This window comes from Homalodisca vitripennis, chromosome 8, assembly GCF_021130785.1.
Source record: "Homalodisca vitripennis isolate AUS2020 chromosome 8, UT_GWSS_2.1, whole genome shotgun sequence".
NCBI lineage: Eukaryota > Metazoa > Arthropoda > Insecta > Hemiptera > Cicadellidae > Homalodisca > Homalodisca vitripennis.
In genome coordinates, this window is record NC_060214.1 from 96,711,851 (window position 1) to 96,734,341 (window position 22,491).

Below are 22,491 nucleotides of genomic sequence, written 5' to 3' on the forward strand. Positions count from 1 at the left end.
ATTGTATTGGTCTAGGAGCAGAAGCCAAATTGCGCTATACAAGCATCAAACCTGGGTTTATTGTATCGATCGAGAAATTATCTCTGAGAAAGAAATCGATCGTAAGCCACGCTAAGATTTAGTTGATATTAATGGCATCAAAAGGGTTAAAATACGAAAATATATTTTTTCACATTACATTTTTTATAGCTGGATATACGTAAAACCGTTCATAAGAAATATAAATAATAGTTATATCATCTCAATATCTCAAAGACTTTAAGGGTCTGTTTATGGTAGCTGGCGATAATTTTACATTTACGTTCATTTCTGGCGGTTATTTTTAAATACGTTAAGCTAAAAAGAATATAATTTTCATATTTTTAACCCTTTTAATACTCTTCAAAACTGCACCTAAACTAACGCGGCTGACGATCGATTTTTCTCTTAGGGGAAATCTCTCTACCGATTCCAGAAAAAGCCAAACTGTGTTCTTACAATGCTAAGTGGGTCCCAGTTTTCTACAAGTATTATGTATACTCATAAAATAATTCGTTCTATAAGATACTAGTAGAATTTTTTAGATAATATTATTCAAACTACAACATTGTAGAATATTTTAATAAATAGGCAAGCTTACTCTATTAGTAATACTCCAATGAGCGATTTTCTAAACCTCTTCTATAGGTCGGTAATTTTCGAACTATATTTTTCAAATTAAGTACCTTTTGTTAGACATGACGATGTCCTTGCAGCCTTGGCGGTGTGTGCTGTACACAGTCCCTACAGGACACTTGTCTCCCTGAGGGGTAAACTGGAGCTCCTCTCCTGTCGTGTTGTCTCCCAAGCAATACTTGAAGAACAGGAAGACGAAGACGCTGAGGAGCAGGACTGACAGGGCGGTGTTCTCGGCCATCGTGCACTGGAGACCTTCCTGGAGATTCTGGCGATGGAAGACTCTGGATGCTAGAGACTATGTAGATTCTGAACTATAACGCTGCGAAGAGATGTGAGGCCTGTCTTCTACTGGAGTTCTGGAACTCTGGAGCAACTGGAGTTTGGACGACGAGTGTGGAGTCCCCACCGCAAGGCTGGCGAAAGTCGCTCCAAACTACAAGTCATTTGATGACCGTGTAACTCTCACGGGGAGCATGTTGATGTAACAGACTTCATGAGGGTCGAAGAGTTTTTGGGATTGGTTCATTGGTGATAAGACCTTAAAGATTATGCTGTAAATTTCTCCGTCTTTCTAATTTATCACATCATTATAGCATATTAAGGCAGTACACAAACCGAAGGTCATGGTTCAAAAATACCATTATTATTATAGCCCAACATTCTTAAGCTTATAACAATTTAATTTCTTCATACAATGTGCTGAATTCTAAATATGATTTGCTCATTCATTAATTTATTTAATAATATTTATCTGTTAATAAAAAAATGTGTTTGGTTTGCTTAGATTTTGTTACAGTTTTCTTACGTTTTTATCATCACTATAAACCTTCCTAAATTAGAAATGCGGTTCGGTTTATTTATTTTTCGAAAATTCATAAAGATATTTTTGTAAATTAAAAATCTAAGAATCTAAAAGCAGTAAAACATTTATGATTGGCAACAATACCCTTGTCAATAACATTTTGGTGAACGTGTCTACCAGTAAAATTAATCTAAAAATACTGTGAAACCTAAACCGAGTACTTAGATAAATTTGCGGAGAACTTCAGTGGTTAAATATTTATTTAGTTGCGACTTGCAGTGCCATGCAATGCCGCTGGAGTGCTTTTCACACTGTTTAATAAACGCGAACCGGTACTTGCTGTAAATACTCCACTCTTACTACTAGGCATGCGCAGAGTGCTTCATGCCACCCGTCTCAAATATCTAGTAGTCAAACGGCTGACTGCAGGGATTCAGTTTAAACGGATTCTCCATTAAATCGATCCCAAATAATTTTTTTAAGACAATTTCAATTCTCTTAAAATACAGGGGGCAAAAATAGAAGGTCCCATTTATAAATCTCAAAATATGCATAAGCAAACACTCGTCATGATGTGCATAATTATAACATCGTTAGGTCTTCAAAATTCTTTCAAACTTGTCTAAAATGTATAACAATAGTGTTACAGTATTTCTATTTATTGTTACTCTTGTGTTATGAACGTACGCAAAAACGTTTTTAGAAGCTTCACTACACAAGTTTTAAATAATAGCATGCATGGTCCTATTTTTCAATTACGTTTTATCCCTTTAAAATGTACTTTTTGACAAAATTAATATGATCCTTACCAAAAAGCTTCAAATGGCAAGAAGAGCTCCCGTACCTCAAATGAAAGTCTGCAGAAAACCGAACAACTATATCACATTTAATCTCTTCAGAGACGAGCATGCACTTCGAGCATTTGTAAGGAATGAGAATATCTTTTAGATTTTTGGTTCATTTATTGTACATTGCTTTTGTAATGAATGTGCCAAATAAGTGTTGAAAGTTGTAATCAAATCGAATTTGTACCCCACTCCTTTAATGATAAGAGATAAAATGCAAATTCCAAGTCCTAACGCATGGTTAAAGTGATATTTATAACGTATTGAGAACATTTTAATGTTAATTTTTTGGCCTCTTAATTGCCTAATTTTTGACAAATGATTCAAATCTCCACTCGGTACTCATAAGTACAGTTTATTTTCCGCAGTTTTGTAATGGTAAAATATAGAAAAGAATTTAAATATGAAATTTCTATTGTACAGCCTTTAATTTTGATGTTGCAGACCTCCCTTACCATTTGTAATGCTTGGTTATAGGCATTTATGTTTTCAAAAATGTAATTATACAGTGGTAGAAAATATCTTTTAAATTATGGTCATGCATGGTAATACATATTAAACTCGCGTTATGAAGCATAGAAAAAGTATTTTTGTGTGTGGGTTAATTTCACATAATTGGCAAACAAAATCCTGACAGAAACGGAATTTAAAGTTTTTCGGATTGTAATTTTTCATTTCTACTGCCAGCAGAGCATGACTTTCATTTTATTTAATTTATTTATCTCATTTACATATATCCAAATATAGTGGTAATAGAATACACGAGAAGGTACCCACATGGGCAAAAGAAGGTACCCTGAGTGTGAGAACCGAGTCCATCTTCACTCGAGTTTGCAATCACAATAGTACTGATATACAATGTAAATTTTAGAACAGAAATTAAAATTGTATGATTTAAAGATAACTAAACATAACTAATAGTAACATAGGCTACTCTGTTTGGATGCATATTAACTAAATTCAAGCAGTGTAAAAATTAATAATTTAATCACTTATGATAATGAAACCACATGACCAAGATGCAACAAATTCTATTATATGAATTTATATTCCTATAAGGTGTAAGACAACATACGGGATTAGCTTAAAGAGTACGCAAGAAACATTATTTTATTAGCTAAAAAAAAAGGAAAATAAAAGGAGAGAGAGAGAGAGAGAGAGAGAGAGAGAGAGAGAGAGAGAGAGAGAGAGAGAGAGAGAGGAGAGAAGAAATAATTGTGGTCGATTTCTGGAACATACACTACATCGAAATTATTGCATTCCTCCACAAAGAAAAAAACCACACACACACACACACACACACACAACACACACACACACACACACTCAAAACAAAACACACACACATGCACGCACTAGCGCTCGCGCGCATACATATCCATCCACACACAAACGCACGCGAGGGCGCGCACACATCCGCACCACATACAGATACAAAAACCCACGCACTAATTAAGAATGCCTCAACTTGTCCCTCACCACGGTAATCACAAACTAAATAAATATAAAATATCATCGCAATATTATATCTAAATTTTGCAAAACAAACTGCACGAACAGATCACCCAGAGTACAGAGTAGATAGAAGTGAGTATAGTGTTTGCACCACTCCTCCCCAATACAATTAACCAGCTCATTAACTTCTTTTTGTACGCTTAGACTTTAATGTTCCAATTTTCTCTCAGTTCCAATGATGAATTTGGGTAGATTGTGTGTAAAACGTACAGAGAATTTGTTTTATTTATAGACTTAGTATAACGTGCTGTGGCTATACCAATATTTAACTTATGTCTTGTGTTGTATGCATGATCCAATTTCTTTAAAAATGGAAATTTATGTTTGAAACCGTACAAAATATAAACTTTTAGGAATAGTTGTCTAAGAATAAAAAAAATCATAAATAATCGAAACAAGTTTTCTGATGGGAAACTCCTTGGTTTTTTAAGACCAGCTTTCATAATAGACTGTTGTGTAATTTTGTAATGGTTTTATTACTGTATTAGAAGGCCCTCCCCACGCAATGATTCCATACTGAAGGATCGAATGCACATATGCGTAATAAACAATTTTGATATGGGCAAAACTTATAATGACTAGTCATTATATGATGATAAAACATAAAATTATCGTTAGAAAAACTGAAGTTTACAATTTTAGAGGAGCCTCTTCAGAATGTGCGTCTGTGAGCCTGTTAGAAGATCGACACAAAGTTGCAATATTCCAAATGAAAAGTTAATGTGCACGTACTATAGGCGAGCAAGCTCTGCCTGATTAATTGGGTCGACGTCGAAAGTTGCGACTGCAGACACCTGAAAGGAAGGATGACTACCTCCTGCGCCGATGGTCAGATTTTAATTAGGGTAGGTTAACCAGTCAAAAAGGCCTGACGGTCAGCTTCTGTTGGTACAAAAAGTAGAATTGAAACCACGTACTTACCTTTCCTGGAATGGTCGGGACCGGGCCGCAGGAAATCCAACCGCCATAATCATAATCTAACTCTGATCAATGAAGCCGCTTGGATCATGAATGAATACTGATTATACGAGGATGTGTACTTTGAGCAGTCCAAGTGAAAGCCTGATTGCTCTGTTTTAGATAACGCAAGCTGGATACTTATATTAAAAGACTTTTACAGTTAAAAATATCAAATTTTAAGACGATGGTAAAGTGCTGTTTAAACTCAAAAACTTTTACGTTCTTATTTTTAGTTGTCGAATTACGGTTGATGGCTCATTTTTAAGATTAATACTATTCTATTCGTTTTTTTTTGTTTTTTTTACTTTTTTTCTTTTTTTTGTAATGTATACAATTTTTTGTATTTTAACGATAAAGTACACAACAGCTAATTTTCTTTTTCGGAAAACACTAAAAAGTATTGAAAAATCTGAAACAGTATATTTATGCGGATAAATTATATCTTTAAACGATACAGCTCCGTCAACTCTACAACTAACGTTGAAGGCGTAAAAGAGTATGAGGTTAACATTGTTCTTATTGTTCTAAAACCATAAAAATGGCTGCCAGAACAGCCGCCCCTTAATTTTGGAATGAGATCCTCCTTATAGGAGCGGAATGTGAAATCAATCAATTTATATTAATAATTAACGTGCTGGACTGTGCTTTTGAACTAATGTACCAATTCCAGCTCTAAATATTCTAAAATGTTAACAATATTTTTCAGTTTATAAAGAAACGAATGCGTAGTGTCATTTTCCATTGTTACTATCTAACTTTTACTATGTAAAAGGTAAATAAAATAAAACAAACAAGGACATAAAACCCATCTTAGTTCACTATTCACAAAGCTATAGACGAGACATTAAATGCAATTGTTATGACAGAAAACCGACGGGGTGACATAGCATCCATTTCTCACTGATGGGGTATATAAATACTGATATAATTCCTACATTGGACCGAAGAAATAATATGGTAAAGCTCACATGGATTGGGAAGCAAGAACTTTACTGTATCATGTATTATTTTTACATATGAATGTTAATTGTCATAATGTAAGTATTTAAATGTGTTGGTATTATTGATGTTGAGTTAAGTTTTTTAATTTCCTCTGACAATATCTATATCCATACAGTTTAGAAATCTATACTTTTTTGGATCCAAACTCATTATAAAATTATATAGTGTTACTGAAATCGTGGTAGCTATTCAAGCAAATACACGGAATGTTATATAGAAATGAAGGGCGAAGCCGCGGGTATGAGGTAGTAATACGTACTTGAGTGATAGGAATATATTCAAAACACTTGTTTTCCACTCAATGCGACTTAACACTTTCTTGAGAATAATGCTAAAAATAATTTTAGGCACTCAAGGTTCCAATTATTTCTCTTTTGAAGAAATCAGAAAATTGATTGTTGGGGGTAACTATTATTCGTGGACTGGCCAAATTTTATTTCCGTCTGTCTGTCTGTCCGTTGCACGATATCTAGAAAACAAACCCACAAACTTGAAATTGTGCATGAAGCTTCATTTCTACACAAGCCACACTGAATTCGGTGATAGTGCATGTCACTCCAAGACGATTTGGCTGTGCATATATTTTTGCATTGGTATAATGAGTAACCATGATGGAAACTAGAAAAAGCAGAATAAATAAATTTGTAAACAAGCTGGAACCATGGAATTTGGCTAAGCACTTAGCAGGCTGATACGATTTCCGTTTGTGTGCCGAGGGGATGTAAAACTTGTATGTATACCGTATGATTTAAATTAGTTATGCACTTGAAATTTTGTATGTAACCTTAGTGGAGCTATTGTGGTGTGGCGTACTCTTACCTTGTTATAAATAAACGTAATTCCTAAAAACTATCACTTTTGTGAACTGAACCCTCTGAAGACCACCTGATCATACAGTGCTCCAGTTCCAGTAAGGAGATACTAACCGCTTTATATTAATGGTGGTCGTATAAACGCATACAATCCGTACTATAAACAGTAAATTTTTTTGTATAAAGAAATATAACGCACTATTGTTGTATAACAATGATTACTCAGATAATCAAGTATCGTTGTATAACAAGGTACACTGCAAATAATCAAGTATTGTTGTTCAAGAACTTCTAACGTACTACACGTAGTTGTGTACCACAGACGGACAAGTATTAAAAAAATCATATTCCCTTAATGCTACGAGGATGACTGAAATAGGTGTTTGATACGTGGATTCTATTATAATAAAGTTAAGTACAACAATTTCAGGCAACACCCTCTGTAAAAATGGATTTGAATAAAGTGATCATATGGACATATAGAGTTGGTGGAGCAATCATGATCATGTATCATGGTAATAAGGGTTTGTGGCACCACTAATATAGTTTGGAAATTCTTTAGGGTGTAGTTAAATCACCAGAGTTTCATTACTTTCTCAGGAAATCGCAGCGCACTGGCAGAAATTGTTTGATTAAATCGCCAAATCGAGCCTGCTCCCGTGGGAACAGTTTCGCCCAAACACCTGGTAGACCGTACGCAGACTTAGCTGAGAAAGTGGTTCCGTTCCGCCGTTACAGATCAAGTTGGGGGAGAAATTCAGGAGGTTCACTCACGAATGACCTTGATCAACTTCCGGCGGAGCGGAGTTGTGATCACCGGATGCCCGAAACATGAACCGCCGTGAAAGGCGAAAGTACTCATCTCAAGAAATAGAAATTTACGCAAGTTTTGCCGTATTTATTGCCTTGATCCGTAGTGATAGTAGTTGAGATACAGACTAGTAGTAATGAAAGTGTATCTGGTACATGCACCACTTATCTATACATAGTTAAGATCACTAGAGATTAAAAAGACCTATTCAGAAAAATAAAGTACCTTACAAAAGATTTGTTTTTATTCATTTAGTGCAAGAAGCTGAGAAACCTCTCAATGGACTTAGTCCTAAAAGAACTGTTGCGCTTGTTTCAGGAGTGAAAGGATATTCAGGATGAATAAGGTTGTGGTGTAAGGGTAGCCCCCTGTCAAGATACCTTTAAGAGGATTACAAAAAATAGTCTAAGAACATCTGAGTCGGCGAGGTTCATATAAATTTAATCTTTGATAGTGGACACGTCTATATGAAATAACTACCTAATATATCCAACAGAATTTGGTATCCAATATTTTGGATTTTGACTCAGTTCAACTTCAGTTTTGGATCAACTTTTAGTTCATCTTTGACAATGCTTTTCTTGTACTTGTACAGCTAATAATATTTGTTAAGTTGACTGTTAAAATGAAGCTATCAACTTCTTATTCAAGAAACCTCAAGTATCAGTGGGGGAAAGCGGTAGATCTATCACTCTTCGGTGCTCACCCCAAGTTGGACATTATCTTCTCTGCATGCCAAAGTACATTACTGTAATTATGGTGGTTTGGAATAAGTCTTAACCATGTCCTGATGGACTTACCTGGGAGCCAAATAAAGTATGAGGATATCAAAGTTCTATACATAGTTGTAGATTTCATAAGTTTGGTCAACAAGTCTACACAATGCATCGGCAATCATTCGTTCAAGAATTGGAGTCTTAAGAAAGAAGTGAATTAAAGCTGAAGAGATTTGAATGTCCTGAATCTTGTCTAGTGTTGGTTGCCTTTTAAACGTTGTATTGGTATTAAGACTCCGTGCTAGAGGTTGCACGCCTTCCCTGATAGGTGAGTGGTACGCGTCTTAGCTTCTCACCTAAGGGGCCCGGGTTTGAACCTTGGCTAAGACCGTGTATTTTTTCACGCTAACAAAATAATAATCATCTGATATGTAATCTGATACGAATATGAGTTATAGCTTCATATCATATCATCCATCCACAAACATACACAGTGTGTCCCATAAATCAGCGATATATCAGGGTGTACGCATTTGTAGTTCGAGTGAATTATATTTTCTTCACCAATGTATAGTTAGCCTTGCGATCAAGAAACTGCATGTATACATCTCAGGCCAGGCGAGAGCCATGCCTGCAGCAGCATTTGAGTCACCGTGGGATGACATTCGTTAGTAGGCGAACAGAGAAACCGTCCATCCGTGGAAAATCCCTCAACTGAAGGTTATCGTATATGACCCACCCTAAGATGACTCAAGTACAGTAAAACCAGCTGACTTTCCACAACACTACCCCACCGACCAGACTTCTTAGATGAACTTCAAAAACATTACCTTTACACGACCATCAACTCCCCACTGACCACGCCGCAACAATAGCCTCACCTGGGGTTGGATGCACACCAGACCAACAGCCATTCTGCTTGTTGCAGAGATGCTGCATCAGCAAGGGACAAGAGTCCCAGCCTACCCGCTGCCTGCCTGTCTCTATGATGTACTTCTGCTGAAACATCGAAGAAAGTTTAAAAGTGTCAACAACTGTTTAGTTTTTAGTTACATTATGAAACAACTATATTCATAATTGTAATTAATGTGTAATTAAACATTTAGTTGTGATGTCATAAAACAACGTTTACACAAAAATTTGATTATATTAACAGGATCTTTTAATCAATATTCCAAAACTTATAGACCAAGATGGGATTTTTCGCAACTGTAGAGACCAGTGGGGCGTAGCCCGAAGGGTTTTCGAATTAAGAATAGGCATTCATACCGGAGACACTAAGAATGTCCTTGTAAAATATCAGTACAATCGGTTGAATAGTTTACATGTGAAAACATAATAAACAAACGGAGCCACTTTCGCATCTATAATATTACAAGATTATGATTACGACTAGGATGTTTACTGCAGGTTGCACAAGTCACGAATTTAAACTATCTATTAGAAATACTATTTCAACGTTAATAAACGAAGCTGTGATATTTGGACATAATGTACCAAAAATTGGTTTGTTCCCTTGAAATTGTGTATGTCATTAAGGAAACACAGGGAAATGGACGCAAACATGCATCAAAGAGTCGCTCTCTCCCAGATTACAGTTCAAAAATCAACAAGACCAAACATCACGCAAAGCTATTATTATAAACGATTATTTTTAAAATGTCTAATGAAATTTAATTTCAATGATTTTCCACTCTTCCTTTATACCGGAAGCAGAACAAAAGCGATGGAAGCGGATAATTATCGATCAAAGTAACCTTTTTAAGTTTACGTATGCATATAATATTGATCGGCGCAAATAATCAAAACAATTTTATAGTGCCAGAAATATTGTAGACCAGAAAGAAGCAGACACTTTTTAATCAAAATAATTCCCGAGACATACAAATCTATATATTTTCTCGGTCTGATAACAACGTAAACTCATTAGTTAAACCGTAAATGAATTAGACAGGAAGAGAATTTAAACAGTTGTAATGGACACTTTATTACCGTAGCAACTTTTCCTGTACGTAAGTATGTATATTTTCTTCATCGTTCTGAAAATACCAACTGAACTGTTGTTATTGAAATATCTTAGATTGGAAGTAGATTACAAGTTCTGGTGGTTGACGCTTTTTGACCGAAGTAGGAATTGGAATACAACATATGTATTGATTTTCTCGATAAGGACAACAAGGCAAACTTAATTTTAGTACCATAAATAAATTAGTTTTATTCTATACAAAAGTGAATTTAATTAGTGGAAATATTCATTATTAGGGCATTTGTTAATAAAATGACCGTAGACACAGGCTTCTCAGTCCTACGTATGTATATTTCTTATCGGGACAGCAAGACAAACCTAACTTGTCGTGAATTATAATGACCGGATGTGGACGCTTTTTGACCAAATAAGGTTTCATACACCTTTACGCAAGACAAACATGAACACCCTTAGAACACACTTAGTTAAGAATTGAATTTCCTTTCAAATGACGTCACGTTATAGGGGGTTCAATTTGAAAATTTAAAGCGACCCCCTCTACCCCCCCTTTGAAAAAAGGGGGAAATATTTCTACTCTTCAAAAAGTCCAAAAAAGTATTTTAACAGGTATGGTGAAGATTTTATCAATATCTCAATCCGTTTGGACCTTATCCAGGTGATCAGGACTTAATTTAGCCTACACCCTGTATACCTACTTCTGAATGAAAACTATCATTTTCACCAGGAAGGCTGCGCCCTTAGATTTTTAAAATTACGTAGGAAGCAGCGGGTAACATTAAAATTTAATTTTAAAATAAAAATGACATTTTAGATCCAGAAAATATATCAAAAATTAAAAGTAAATGTATAAAATAGAGTACAATAATGAGTTCCTCAATACTTGGATATCCCTAGAAACAGAATTAATTAATAATCAGTTTATGTAAAACACTTTTCAATATAAAATCTTATGGAAGAAAATGGGATTTTTATTCTTTTACTTTGAAAGAAATTTCATTGGTGGTACGATAGCTGCTGTCTTGGTTGGAAGTGGTGTGTAGGCATAACGCAAATACCGTTCTTCTGGCGACCCCCTGCTCTTGCCGATCCTGATCCTGCAGAACCTGTTGCAATCAGTGATGAAGTTGAAGTTGAAGACCCTGCAGCTGATGATCCAGACCCAGAATTTGGCCCCGATGCTGGTCCTGGCAATGAGACCTGGCCAATCCCGTTCCGTCAGCTGGCGATCTGCCAGTTGGAGACGGGGAGGAAAGACAGTACACCATGATACCAGCTAATGCTTCGGAGGCCAGTATCATACCTTTGGTAGGAAGCGGATCAATGCTGCGACTGGCTGGAGCAATGGACAGAGAGTACGAAGAAGACTAGGAGTAGCAACCACCACTGTCATGTTGCTGATGTTGGTGGTTGGTAGTAGTACTACCAACTACTACCACCACCAACATCGCCACTAGAGAAATACGCCACGAAAAAAAACGAAAACAATAGCCCTAACACCCGAATTTGAAGTGCTGTATGATTGATGGTGTTAGGTGGTGCCTTTGGAGGGCCACATTAGTTTCAGTGATACTATGTGCTTATCGGGATCCCGATATGCAGAGTACTTTTTTCAGAGTTCTGTTATTGTTATTATACTTATATATCTATATACATTTTTTATTGGTGATAGGTAACACTATTTTGTTATATTATTGCTAATTTAGTATAGTTGCAGTATTAGCCTTCTTCTTGGTTAGATTATTTATGATGCAGATTTGAAATGTATATTGCCGTATATGAAATAAATAAATAAATACGAGCATGAAAATATCCAGACGTGTCAGCCGACGTTCTCTGCAGTAGGCAGTTTGAAAGTACGCTGCACGGCCACTGGACCACTGGGAACGTGGACCAGGCTACGTCTTTCTTTTGCGAGGTCTTTGAGGCCCTGCCTTACCAACGACGCAAGTTTTTTAACCTCACAAATTATTGCCTAGGCATATAGATTCTTTTTTGAAGAATCTTTTTGCCCACAAAAGTGGCCTAATCGTAAAGTAACACTCGTCAGCTATTTTTAAAATAGGAAGATTTATCGTCTAAAGTTGCAGTATTGTAGCTCAACCCATTGGGATATAAAGGTAAACGGATTTGTATGCCTGGTACTATCTTTTAAACAAGCTGTCAACTATGCTGTCTAATTTAATTTAATTCAAAACCGTCTTTAACATAATATGTACAGTTCTTCATAAGAATTTCCAATTTCAGTACATAGAGTGAAATATAAGTAAAGTTTGACAACGCTATGTTCTTCCAAAGTAAGTACTTCTGCTAAAGCTAACCATCCATCTAACAAGGTTACACCAGTAGTACAATCTAGCGCTTGGATTTATTTTTTTTATTGTTATTAGTTATTTTAAAATATGAAAGCACAAGTCTATTCCTCGTCTGAATGTATCTTTCGCATACAATATCTTTTTTTTATACGATCGTAACAAATCTTATCCTTATATTCACCCGATTTACTTTGAATCAAATTATAACATTATTCTCTACATTCTACGTCAAATGTATAGCCTCTTCGATTGATCATTGTATAATAATTTATGCTTTTCCTGCCTCTAAATTTATAGATAGATAACTTATTAATTAATAATTACGGTTAATTATACGGTTCGACTATTTATTATAACCTGACTAATTCAAATTAGAGTACTTGTTTTATTTTATGTTATCAGAGAAAACGAAGTGTTCAGCATTTGTTTACGTTATCGAAAAAGAATGCAACATTTTAAAGCATGTAGCTTAGGTCATGTAAAGCGCTCTTGTTGTCAAGACTAGTTGAACAGACTAAAGTTGAAAATCCGAAGGCGCGCGGTGTCTTTTTAAGAATCAATACAAATTCCAAATTCCATACAAATGCGTTTTTTACATTTTAAAAACTCCAAATTTTATATAATATTTTTCCTAGAGGGAGTAATATATTTTTAATTCCAAAACATATCATATTAATATTTTCCGTAACATTTTAAACATAGTGGACAAATTAACTCGTGTTTTTCAAAATAAAAAAATATTTCAATCCCTCCAATCATATTTCACATACCTACTGTAACAATTTGAAATCCTTATTCTCTGACGTTTTCTATTGGGCCTCATTAAAAAAGACCTAAAATGACAACTTGAAATGTCTATAATTTCTCGTGAAGTACGGTAACTCAAAAACCTTTTGTACTTTTTCTGTTTTCAGGAAGTGTGTCTTGAAGGATTGTAACCTTATAGATTGTAACCGCTTTGCCTATATTTCCCCGAGGTGACCCAATATTGCAGTTCGATCCAAGATAGAGATACTCATTGCAAAATTAGTAGAAAGGTAATAATTATAGATTCCAATAAGAAACAATAACCACGTTAACTACCATAAGTTGCGCGTGTTGAGTGTACAGTCTTAACATTAGAGATGCCTCAAGGATCTATTTTATGACCAATATTATTTGTATCTGTATTATTAGCCTATATCGTGTTGGCTAAATCAATAGACTTTCTGGGATTCTCCCTATACACCAACATAATATGACACTGAGACACTGCGCCGCTTGTTAGATATAAAAACCTATATCGATAGTTGTCAACGGTAAATCAACACGCTTCTAAGAGAATAAAAGCAATCTTATCTTTAAGCTGAATTACTACCTTCGGGGATTTAAAATAGGTAATTTTCAGTGGGTAGAGGTCATGGAAGATCGCTGGGGTAGTTCATTGGCAATATGCCAATATTGCAATATTGACAATTGTTGGGTAGCCTGATTGCAAGTTAGAGAGATAATGAGTGATTCGTGAAACAATGTTATATGAAGGTCTATGAATGTGAAATACAGATAATTTGTCTTAATGACACTGCCTATGCATTCTAAACCTGTTTTAACAACACAGAAATCGTTCTCGCTTTCAACCGCAGTGAAGGCCATGCTACGATATGTAGTGTGGGGAATAATGTAGTCTATTTTCCTGGATATTTTACTTATAAATGGGGCTAAATAAATGACTGCTACAATCGCGGATTCCAAAATTGAATATTTTTACACAATTGTTAAGGGGGATGGTCAATGTTTAAGAAACCTTTTCTAATGACACATAATTTCTTAGCTCTTTTCCATCGGGGAAACTTATAATTGTTTTAGAGGTTTTTAAACTTGACCAAGAAAAAAGGGGTTTTCTTGGGGGGGAAAGGGGGAAAAGGGTTAATTTAAAGCACATTTCCATACACAGGTAGAGGGTGGACTGCGTATTGAACTCAGACGTTTATAACGTATAATATTGTATAAGAACTGTATAATGAATCTTTTGCATCACTGTAGAGAATTTCGTAAGTGTATAGCCAATGCCTGAATTTTAAAGTTAATGTTCGAATTAGTAAAGACTTAGGTATATGTAAGACACTTTAATACAAGATTAGACTAATCATTAATAATATTAAATAATAAAAACAAGGGTTCCAAAATTTTAGCACTATCTTTTTAAAATCTTCTACAATCCACCAACTTCCATTTAAATATTACTCTGTCTCTGATATGCGAATAAATGTAGTCATAAGAAAAGTTTTCTCAAGGTTAACAATTTCAAATAACCTTGAGGGAAAAGAAAGAACTATATAACCTTGAAGTTACCTGATCCAAATGGCATTTCCACTTTAACCTACTGACTACAAAGACTTCGAGGAACCTCGCCGATGATATTGTAAACTTTTTTGTTTAAATCTGCCTAGTTGTTATTAGTTTTTCTGGTTGCTGATTGATTTGTTTATGCTTAATTTGTCAGGTCCTGTACATTTGGTCAGTACAGTTAATGTGTGTGAATCGCAAAGATATCAACCGGATAATGTGGAGTTTAAGGTCTATTGGAGTTAATTGGTTTATCCCAGAAATAATATTGGTACTAAGGTGGATCCTTGAGGTACCCCACGTTGAATTTCCAGGCGGAGTGAATAATTATAAACAAAAACTAAAGATATGTAAACCTATTACTATTTTAATAATGTTTTAAATCTTTTAATGATAATCGTTTAGAGAAAACTTCAATAAGTTTGTTCCAAAGGGATATATGATAAACAAAGCTAAACAAATAATTCATGTAAAATATCGTTTATTGTTTCACTAAACCTAATGTTTCAGTTAATATTAACGTAGAACTAAAATCTAAAATGGAACAGTCTACAGCATTTATATCTATTCTAAGCGTATTATATAAATAATATGAAAAATGTACAACAGTCATTAAATATCTCTACATATTTCATTTTTAACAGATCACTCACTACTTAGGTACTTTGATTCATATTTCGCTTATTTTGATTTATATGTGGATTCCAAATCTGGATTTCCGGAGATTCCCGTTCACTTTGCTGGAATTGCGATTCCAAATCTCATAGCCTCCAGGAATCTTGCTAGCTCAGTTCGGCTGTAAAAAGAAGAATGAGTTATTACATTTTTTTAACATCTATTGATGAAATATTATCGGAAATTAATGTCTATTTTACACAACAGCGTTTTAATTGCTCTGACAGTCTTAATTTGCATTGCAAAATCTAAATTTATGCAAATGGTGTATGTACAAGAAGATATTAATGAGGAAATATGATATAATGAGGTCCGTTAGGTTATAAATTATACAGGAACATAAAAATGTCAAGCATTTAATGAACAGATAGATAGGCTAAATAAGTTTACTTCCTCTTAATTTATTATTTTTCAAATCATCTAAAAACTACTTTTAGTACATCCTGTCAATGTATTACTACTTCCTGTGTAACAAATCCCAACTTCAAAAATGTTTTTTTTTAGTTTATTGTTTTGAGGAATCCATTATATCTCTTTTTGAGTTTGGTATATATTCAATGAAGCAACACGTATTTTGTCTTCAAAATTAGATATCACGTAGTAGTCAAATTCCTTCATTTGTTCTTTTCCTTCAATACATAATTTTTTTAAGAAAAACGTTACTCTCAAATCATACAAATATATGTATATATATATATATATATATAATATGTATATTTGTAATTTAAATCTTAATTTGTCTGCTAGGGATAATTGTTATCCGTTTGAAGACGTGTTGGTAAATATGGTAGAGTTGCAAAATTTTGTTTCTCAATTTTTCATACATATTTTTACAAAGATGAGTGCAAACGATAATAAAGAAATAAGCTGATGTTAAGTTCGTTAGTGGGTTTTTTTAAACAATCGGCTGGTTTTTAATATATATATATATATGAAATTATTAATTTTCGATTCTTTAAAACGCTAAACAAAATTCAATAGAACCCTTTAATAATTTGAACGATACATATATGTTCTTGTCACCGAAATTAAAGTATCAGTTAAGAAACAAAACAACTCTTTAGATTAGCTCTTTACCGAAACTTGGTATTGGGTTTCCCCGACCATTTTTAGTTTGTTAATTTCATTGAGATTGGTTGTGGTTGGACAGCTCCTCATAAAACAGGTATTATTTTATAATGTTAATTTAGATTTTACTTAGTTTTTAGTTAATTTGTTCTTATTTTCTGTTCATAAAAAATCAAATCTTAACTAAAAAGTGCAAAAATTTAAAATTTGTCTTTTCAGTGGCGTTTTTTTTTTAATAAAAATTGTTAACACATAAATACAATCACTTTGGAGGTTAGGTGTTTTACTCTTACGTCAAAAACACACAAAAACTGTATTATTCGTTGTTAAATTAAATTTAAAATGACAGTAATACACTAGCAGGGGAATACTGACACTTTAATTAAACGATTCCTTATGAGCAAAACATCTTTTTGTATTTAATTTTAGGAGGTGTTTTAAATTTTATGACAACGTACATTTTCAATTTATTATTTGACACCTAACTATTGAAATATACATTCATTTAATTTTACCCAACCTGTATTATTAATACATATTTGGTAGTTTTTAGTAAAAATGATGACTTGACAATCTATAAATAAGGTGAGTTATGAATTGCTATTTTTTATTTTCAGCATAAGGCTAATTACCACTTATGTACCAAATTTTAGATGATGCCGGAGCCTGATAAACTCTAGGGGTGACAATCGATTACACTAACGCTCTTATTGCTTAAAAAACTGATTTTGTTGATTATAGGCGATTTTTGTTTCTTAGAAACATCGTGTATCTCATGAAAGATTAATGATAAAAGTATGCGAGTTTAAGATTTCATTACAGGGGTTTTAGATGTGATATTGTAAGCAGATCTAACAATTATAAAAAAAAAAAAAAAAAAAAAAATATATTCATACCAGGTTTTATATTTTCCACATTTTCAAATCGAAAGCAACAGTTTTAATTGTATATTTTCATATCTTTTATTAATATATCAAAAACAAGAGTAGAAGTAATCACTAAATAAGGTTATTTTTGTCTGATAAGTAATAAAACTAAACAAAGTCATTGTCTCTGAGAGCCAATCCTTCGGGCAATCAACCTGTTGCAACTTTTAAATATGCGTTGCACATTTTGCGTTAATCTCTGAGCCTAAACATCGCAAAAAATGAAGATAAATGTCAACATGTACCCTTGTTTTATAACTTTATGTTCGCTTTGTATGGATCATGGCACCTATGATCCAGAAGGAAATGCCAAAAAGTTACTACAATCTCTTTACACAGCGTCTCGACAATTATTTTCAAAGGTAAAATCCAATTTCGGTGTTAAATTGTGTTGTATACTGAGCATATTGCTGTAGTAGTTTACCTTATTTTAAACTTTTATCAGGATTATGATTTTTCACGTGGGATTAACTCAAATTTTACCTTGAATACTCAAACCTGTTAAGATAAATACCTTAAATTTACGGCAAAATCCTTTGTTGCTTTTTTACAACAGTTTGTATTTCAAGAGTCGCTGCTATTTGAAAATTTCTATTTTGTATGTCACTTCTGTTCAGCAGTACCTCGAAGTTTAATACGCCATAGAGTGGATTCCAATGACCTTGAACTATTCAAGGTCATCTTTTAATCTGAAACTGTGAACAATTTGAGACAAAAAGTTTTGCTCACCCTGTATGAAAATGGCACTTTATGTGGACAATTAAATACGTTACATTTGATTCTGCTCTTCTGTTATCTGGGTTTAGCTTTACTAAACCTAATTTTCTTGCAAGGGATTACAAATCTGGTTCAAATATTTTACACATGCGACACATTGTGTCATTATCGTGAACATTGCAAATGTCAGCAATACCCATGTGTGATTTCTGAAACGTAAATTTAAATTTGATATATTCTACATATCAAGATTTTTACCAACATTTGTCATCGTCAAGAATTTAACTTTCAAAACTGTTCCTATATTCTGTTTTTTTTTTGTTTTTTTTTTAATTTACAATAGTTAAATTACTGGATTTTAATGTTCATAATCGACTTGGAACAATCCATAAAAGAATTAAACAGGTTGGTAGACCTGCTTAAACATTTCCTATAGTCCTTAAACTATGGTATCTACTACAGTAAAACGGTTAAGTATAAGCTCATTACAAATGTTATTACTTTGAAAAAACTTGACACACCGTTGTCAAATTAGATACAAATTTAAATAATAATTAAAATATAAATGTGACATTATTCGTAGTGGAAGAGATTGTCCGGAATGTGATTACTCTTACAACATGTCCATGTTTTGTAGGCTGCTAAATTTACGGTCAATTTTATTTTAACCTGTCATTGGAACGGTTTTACGTAAGACAATATTTTCGTATTATTTACAGTATAGGTTATGACATTGTTCTGTAGGCTGAGTTTAAACATCGAAATAAAATTTAAGCACTAATTCTAATACTAATTTAAATTATAAAACAGTAATTTTCATCACTACGAACAATAGATGTGGATTTATGGTCGTGTTTTACGATTGAGGCAAAGCTAAGACCATTGCTCAACGTGATGAACAACATTTGTGTCGTACAAAAAAACAAAAAATAACTTATACGCTTTAACTAAGTTTTATCACTTAATAACTCAATATAGTCATAGTCAAGTTTACATACACACAAACAGCCGAGTTTGGTGCATTTACTTGTACTGAAACAGTAACGAGGTTTGTGGTTAGCCCACTGAATAAACTTGCATTTGGCGCCAGCTGATCACTTAAGGAACTAACTTAAGTATGCAAAAACATCTGTTATTTGTGTTGTATGGTAAAAAAGTTGAAAATTAACAGGAATTAACCAAGCTGTTTGAAAGAGTACACAATTAACAATGTAACAGTTTAACATTATTGAAACCTCTTAAAATACCTAAGACATATTCAGTATAGTCAAACTATTCCTAAACACAATAAAACAAGATTTAATCCCTTTATAAAAATATTTCAAAGATAATGTATCCATAGTAATATACTCAAAGCATATTATTTGCAGAATAATTTTGAATTTTATCAAATGGAAATTGTACAGACATTTGGGTATTTACTCCATCACTTATAAGGGTATTGTACTATCATAGCTCTATTAAATAGATATGTTATCATATATTATTCTATATGTTCTCTCTAGGATGACATATGACCATATTTCAACTATAATAATGTTGTTTACCAAATATTATACTATGCTAGTGTAAATCGGCCTTGATTTATCCGTCATACAATAATTTCTATTATAAATTTTTCATCATAGTTGTAACCATTACTTAGGCAGCCAAAACGGAACATATATATATATATAATAATTAATGTTTAAAATTGATGTTCATTCACAGTTGGTTGTATTACTAGCATTTTTATTATGCATCAATATTTAAAATTTAAACCTTCATTATACTTTACAAACTGGATTAGATATATTTAACAGTTCCTTACTATTAAATACTTTTCTCTCGCTCACCTCCTTGTCTCTCCTGGCATGATGCAGGTCTTCAGCTCCGAGTCCCAGACCCCCGGCGAGCAAAGGTTGGCGAATCTCCGCTCCTCGAGGTCCTTAGGCTTTTGTCTCGTTGGTCCCAGGAGGTCCACGAGCTCCGGTGCCCATTTCGTCTCCGGTTTGTACCTGATCACCTTCTCCTTGCGCACTCCCTCCAGTCTCACCGGTTCCGAGCTCTTCTTCACAGTGGAGGGTGCTGGCTCTGGCGTCTTCTTCAGGACATCGGGTGTATGCTTCTCTTCTTTTTCGGCTACAGGTTTGATGAGATCTTTAATCGTAGGCTCATCACTTTTAGAGGAATCTACAGATGATTGTACTAGTTCTTCTTCAACGGGTGAAGGTACTTTATCTTCTTTCTCTGGAATTTTTTCGGGTAAATCTATTGGTTTGGTTTCGTCAGGAAGTTTGTTTTGGGAGGCTTCGCTAAGTGAAGCTTCCGGAGATTTAACTTCATCTTCTTCTGGATTCTCCACAGAATCTTGGGCGCTGGCTTGTTTTTCAGCTGTTTCAGCTGCTTCCTTCAGAGCGTCAGGGATGGAAACCTTGAGCACGGATTCTTGCACGGTCTCGCTGACAGTCGCCTCTTTGATGGACGTATCTTCCGTAACCTCAGGTTTGGGCGGTGCCGCCGTCTCCTCGGCCGTGTCAGGCTTCATCTCCTCCACTGTTGCAACAACCTCCTCTTCCTTTCCTCCATCTGTCTGTCCCTCCTGGTCGAGAATCACCTGTGAAGATGTGATAATCGGGACCGCCTCCTCTGTCTTTATAGCGTTGTTTTCAGCTTGAGGGTGGTCGCTCGCGAAGAGGGCCTCATACCTGTCAATGTCACTCTTTTGTGGTTTCTGGAAGAACTGGAGGAAGTCCGTTTTGTCCACGCCACCAGGCTTATCACTCGTGAACTTGGTCTTGCCCGCAAGACTCAGCAGGTTGAAGCTCGACGTGGGTATCAGCACGATGACGATGTTGTCCAGCTGTGCGTGGATGTTCAGTTCTCCCTGCTGACGCTGATCGTAGGTCCTGACGGGTGCGCCGACCACGGTTCCCAGTAAGCTCAGCAGCAGTCCTGCAGCAACAGTCGCCATCTTGCCGTCCGACTCTCTCTGCTCTCAAGGTCTCACTGGACCGCGGCGATGCTGCGAGGAAGGTCAGCAAACGAGTTCTTAAGCCGCCATTTTGTAACCACTCCTACTTCCCGCCAACGGTACCTCTGCCCGGGTCCAAACCGATGCCATTTAACGTAATTTCGCAATCAAGGATGCTGCGGCCTGTCATTTGTGGATGGGTCATTGGCGTCTCTGCAGCTGCACGTTGGTGACCACGTCCGCCCGCTCGCCCGGTCCTGGGTACTGTTATGACATTATACCTCGATTGCGAGCTCACCACTGCTGATTACATATGTTACATCGCTCCGTAGATTACATACATATGTTGCGTTCGTGACTAATTTTGTGGAAATTTTTACCACTTTGAGGTTTTAGCAATTTAAAGCTAAATTCATTAAAACGTATTCATTTAACCAGTACATACTATGCACATCGAGCTAAAAAAGAACTAAAACCCCTAAAATATAACAATAGAATTAATGGACATAAATTAAACATATGTTATGAAATTATGTTTTATTATTATTATCTAAATGCCTTGCGGCTGACTTGGAATTACACCATGAAGTCAATTTTCACTTAATAAAACTGACATTGTTTTCCTCTGCTATTACCTTCGATTCTTATTCATCGATTAGGTTATATGTTTCTTTTTATGGTTGACAGAAATCGACTTATTTCCTTATACAATGTTGCGTCAAAACATTTTTTTTAGTTTTTCTGAGGTATCGTGATCCGGCATTCTCCTAATTTGTTGGAAACATGAGTTCCTTGCATAGTCAAATTGTGGGCATTTCATTAGTAGATGATCCGCAGTCTCATTCACTCCTGCAGTGCAATTTATGGAGGAGTGAAATAAAGTTTCATTTTATGAAGAGTCTTGTTCACTGAGACATTTCATATTATTAGTCTGATTATATTTACTATTTCCCATATGCTAAGTTTCATATCTTGGTGCCATGGCAGTAAAGGACTGATATGTTGTGTACTCCTATACCACCTGGCCTTTGTCGTATTTAGTAACAAGTTGTTTTTTTCTTCAAGTATATTCCTTTTTTGGAATTTGAAGTCAGATAATGGAAGGCCATGTCTTGAACAGATATTCCATTCACCGTTACCTCTTTTGCGAGCTCGTCAACCATTTCATTATATTTCAAACCTACATGACTAGGTATCCACTGAAAGGCTATTTTGTTCTTGGAGTCTACTCAGTTTTTCATTATTTCTAGGGACATGTTCTTCTATTATGCCATCACATGTACTTTGTAGTGATTTGATGGTAGAAAGAGGATCACTGCAGATTAATATGTCACAGTTGGTGAGGTCATTAATAAGCTGAGAGCACTTGTACAGAGCAAAAAGTTCAACTGTATAAATCGATGAATTT

The 22,491-nt window shown here is 34.7% G+C and overlaps 1 protein-coding gene across 1 annotated transcript; it reads right to left on the reverse strand.

The window, feature by feature from the left end:
• Positions 1-15,208: 15,208 nt before the first annotated feature.
• LOC124367785 (cell surface glycoprotein 1-like) lies at positions 15,209-21,149 on the reverse strand. Its single transcript, XM_046824896.1, has 2 exons — positions 19,966-21,149; positions 15,209-15,540 (listed from the first exon to the last, which is right to left on the reverse strand). The coding sequence occupies exons 1-2, from the start codon at positions 21,081-21,083 to the stop codon at positions 15,477-15,479; spliced, it is 1,182 nt and encodes a 393-aa protein (XP_046680852.1). The 5' UTR covers positions 21,084-21,149; the 3' UTR covers positions 15,209-15,476.
• Between the last annotated feature and the right edge of the window lie 1,342 nt (positions 21,150-22,491).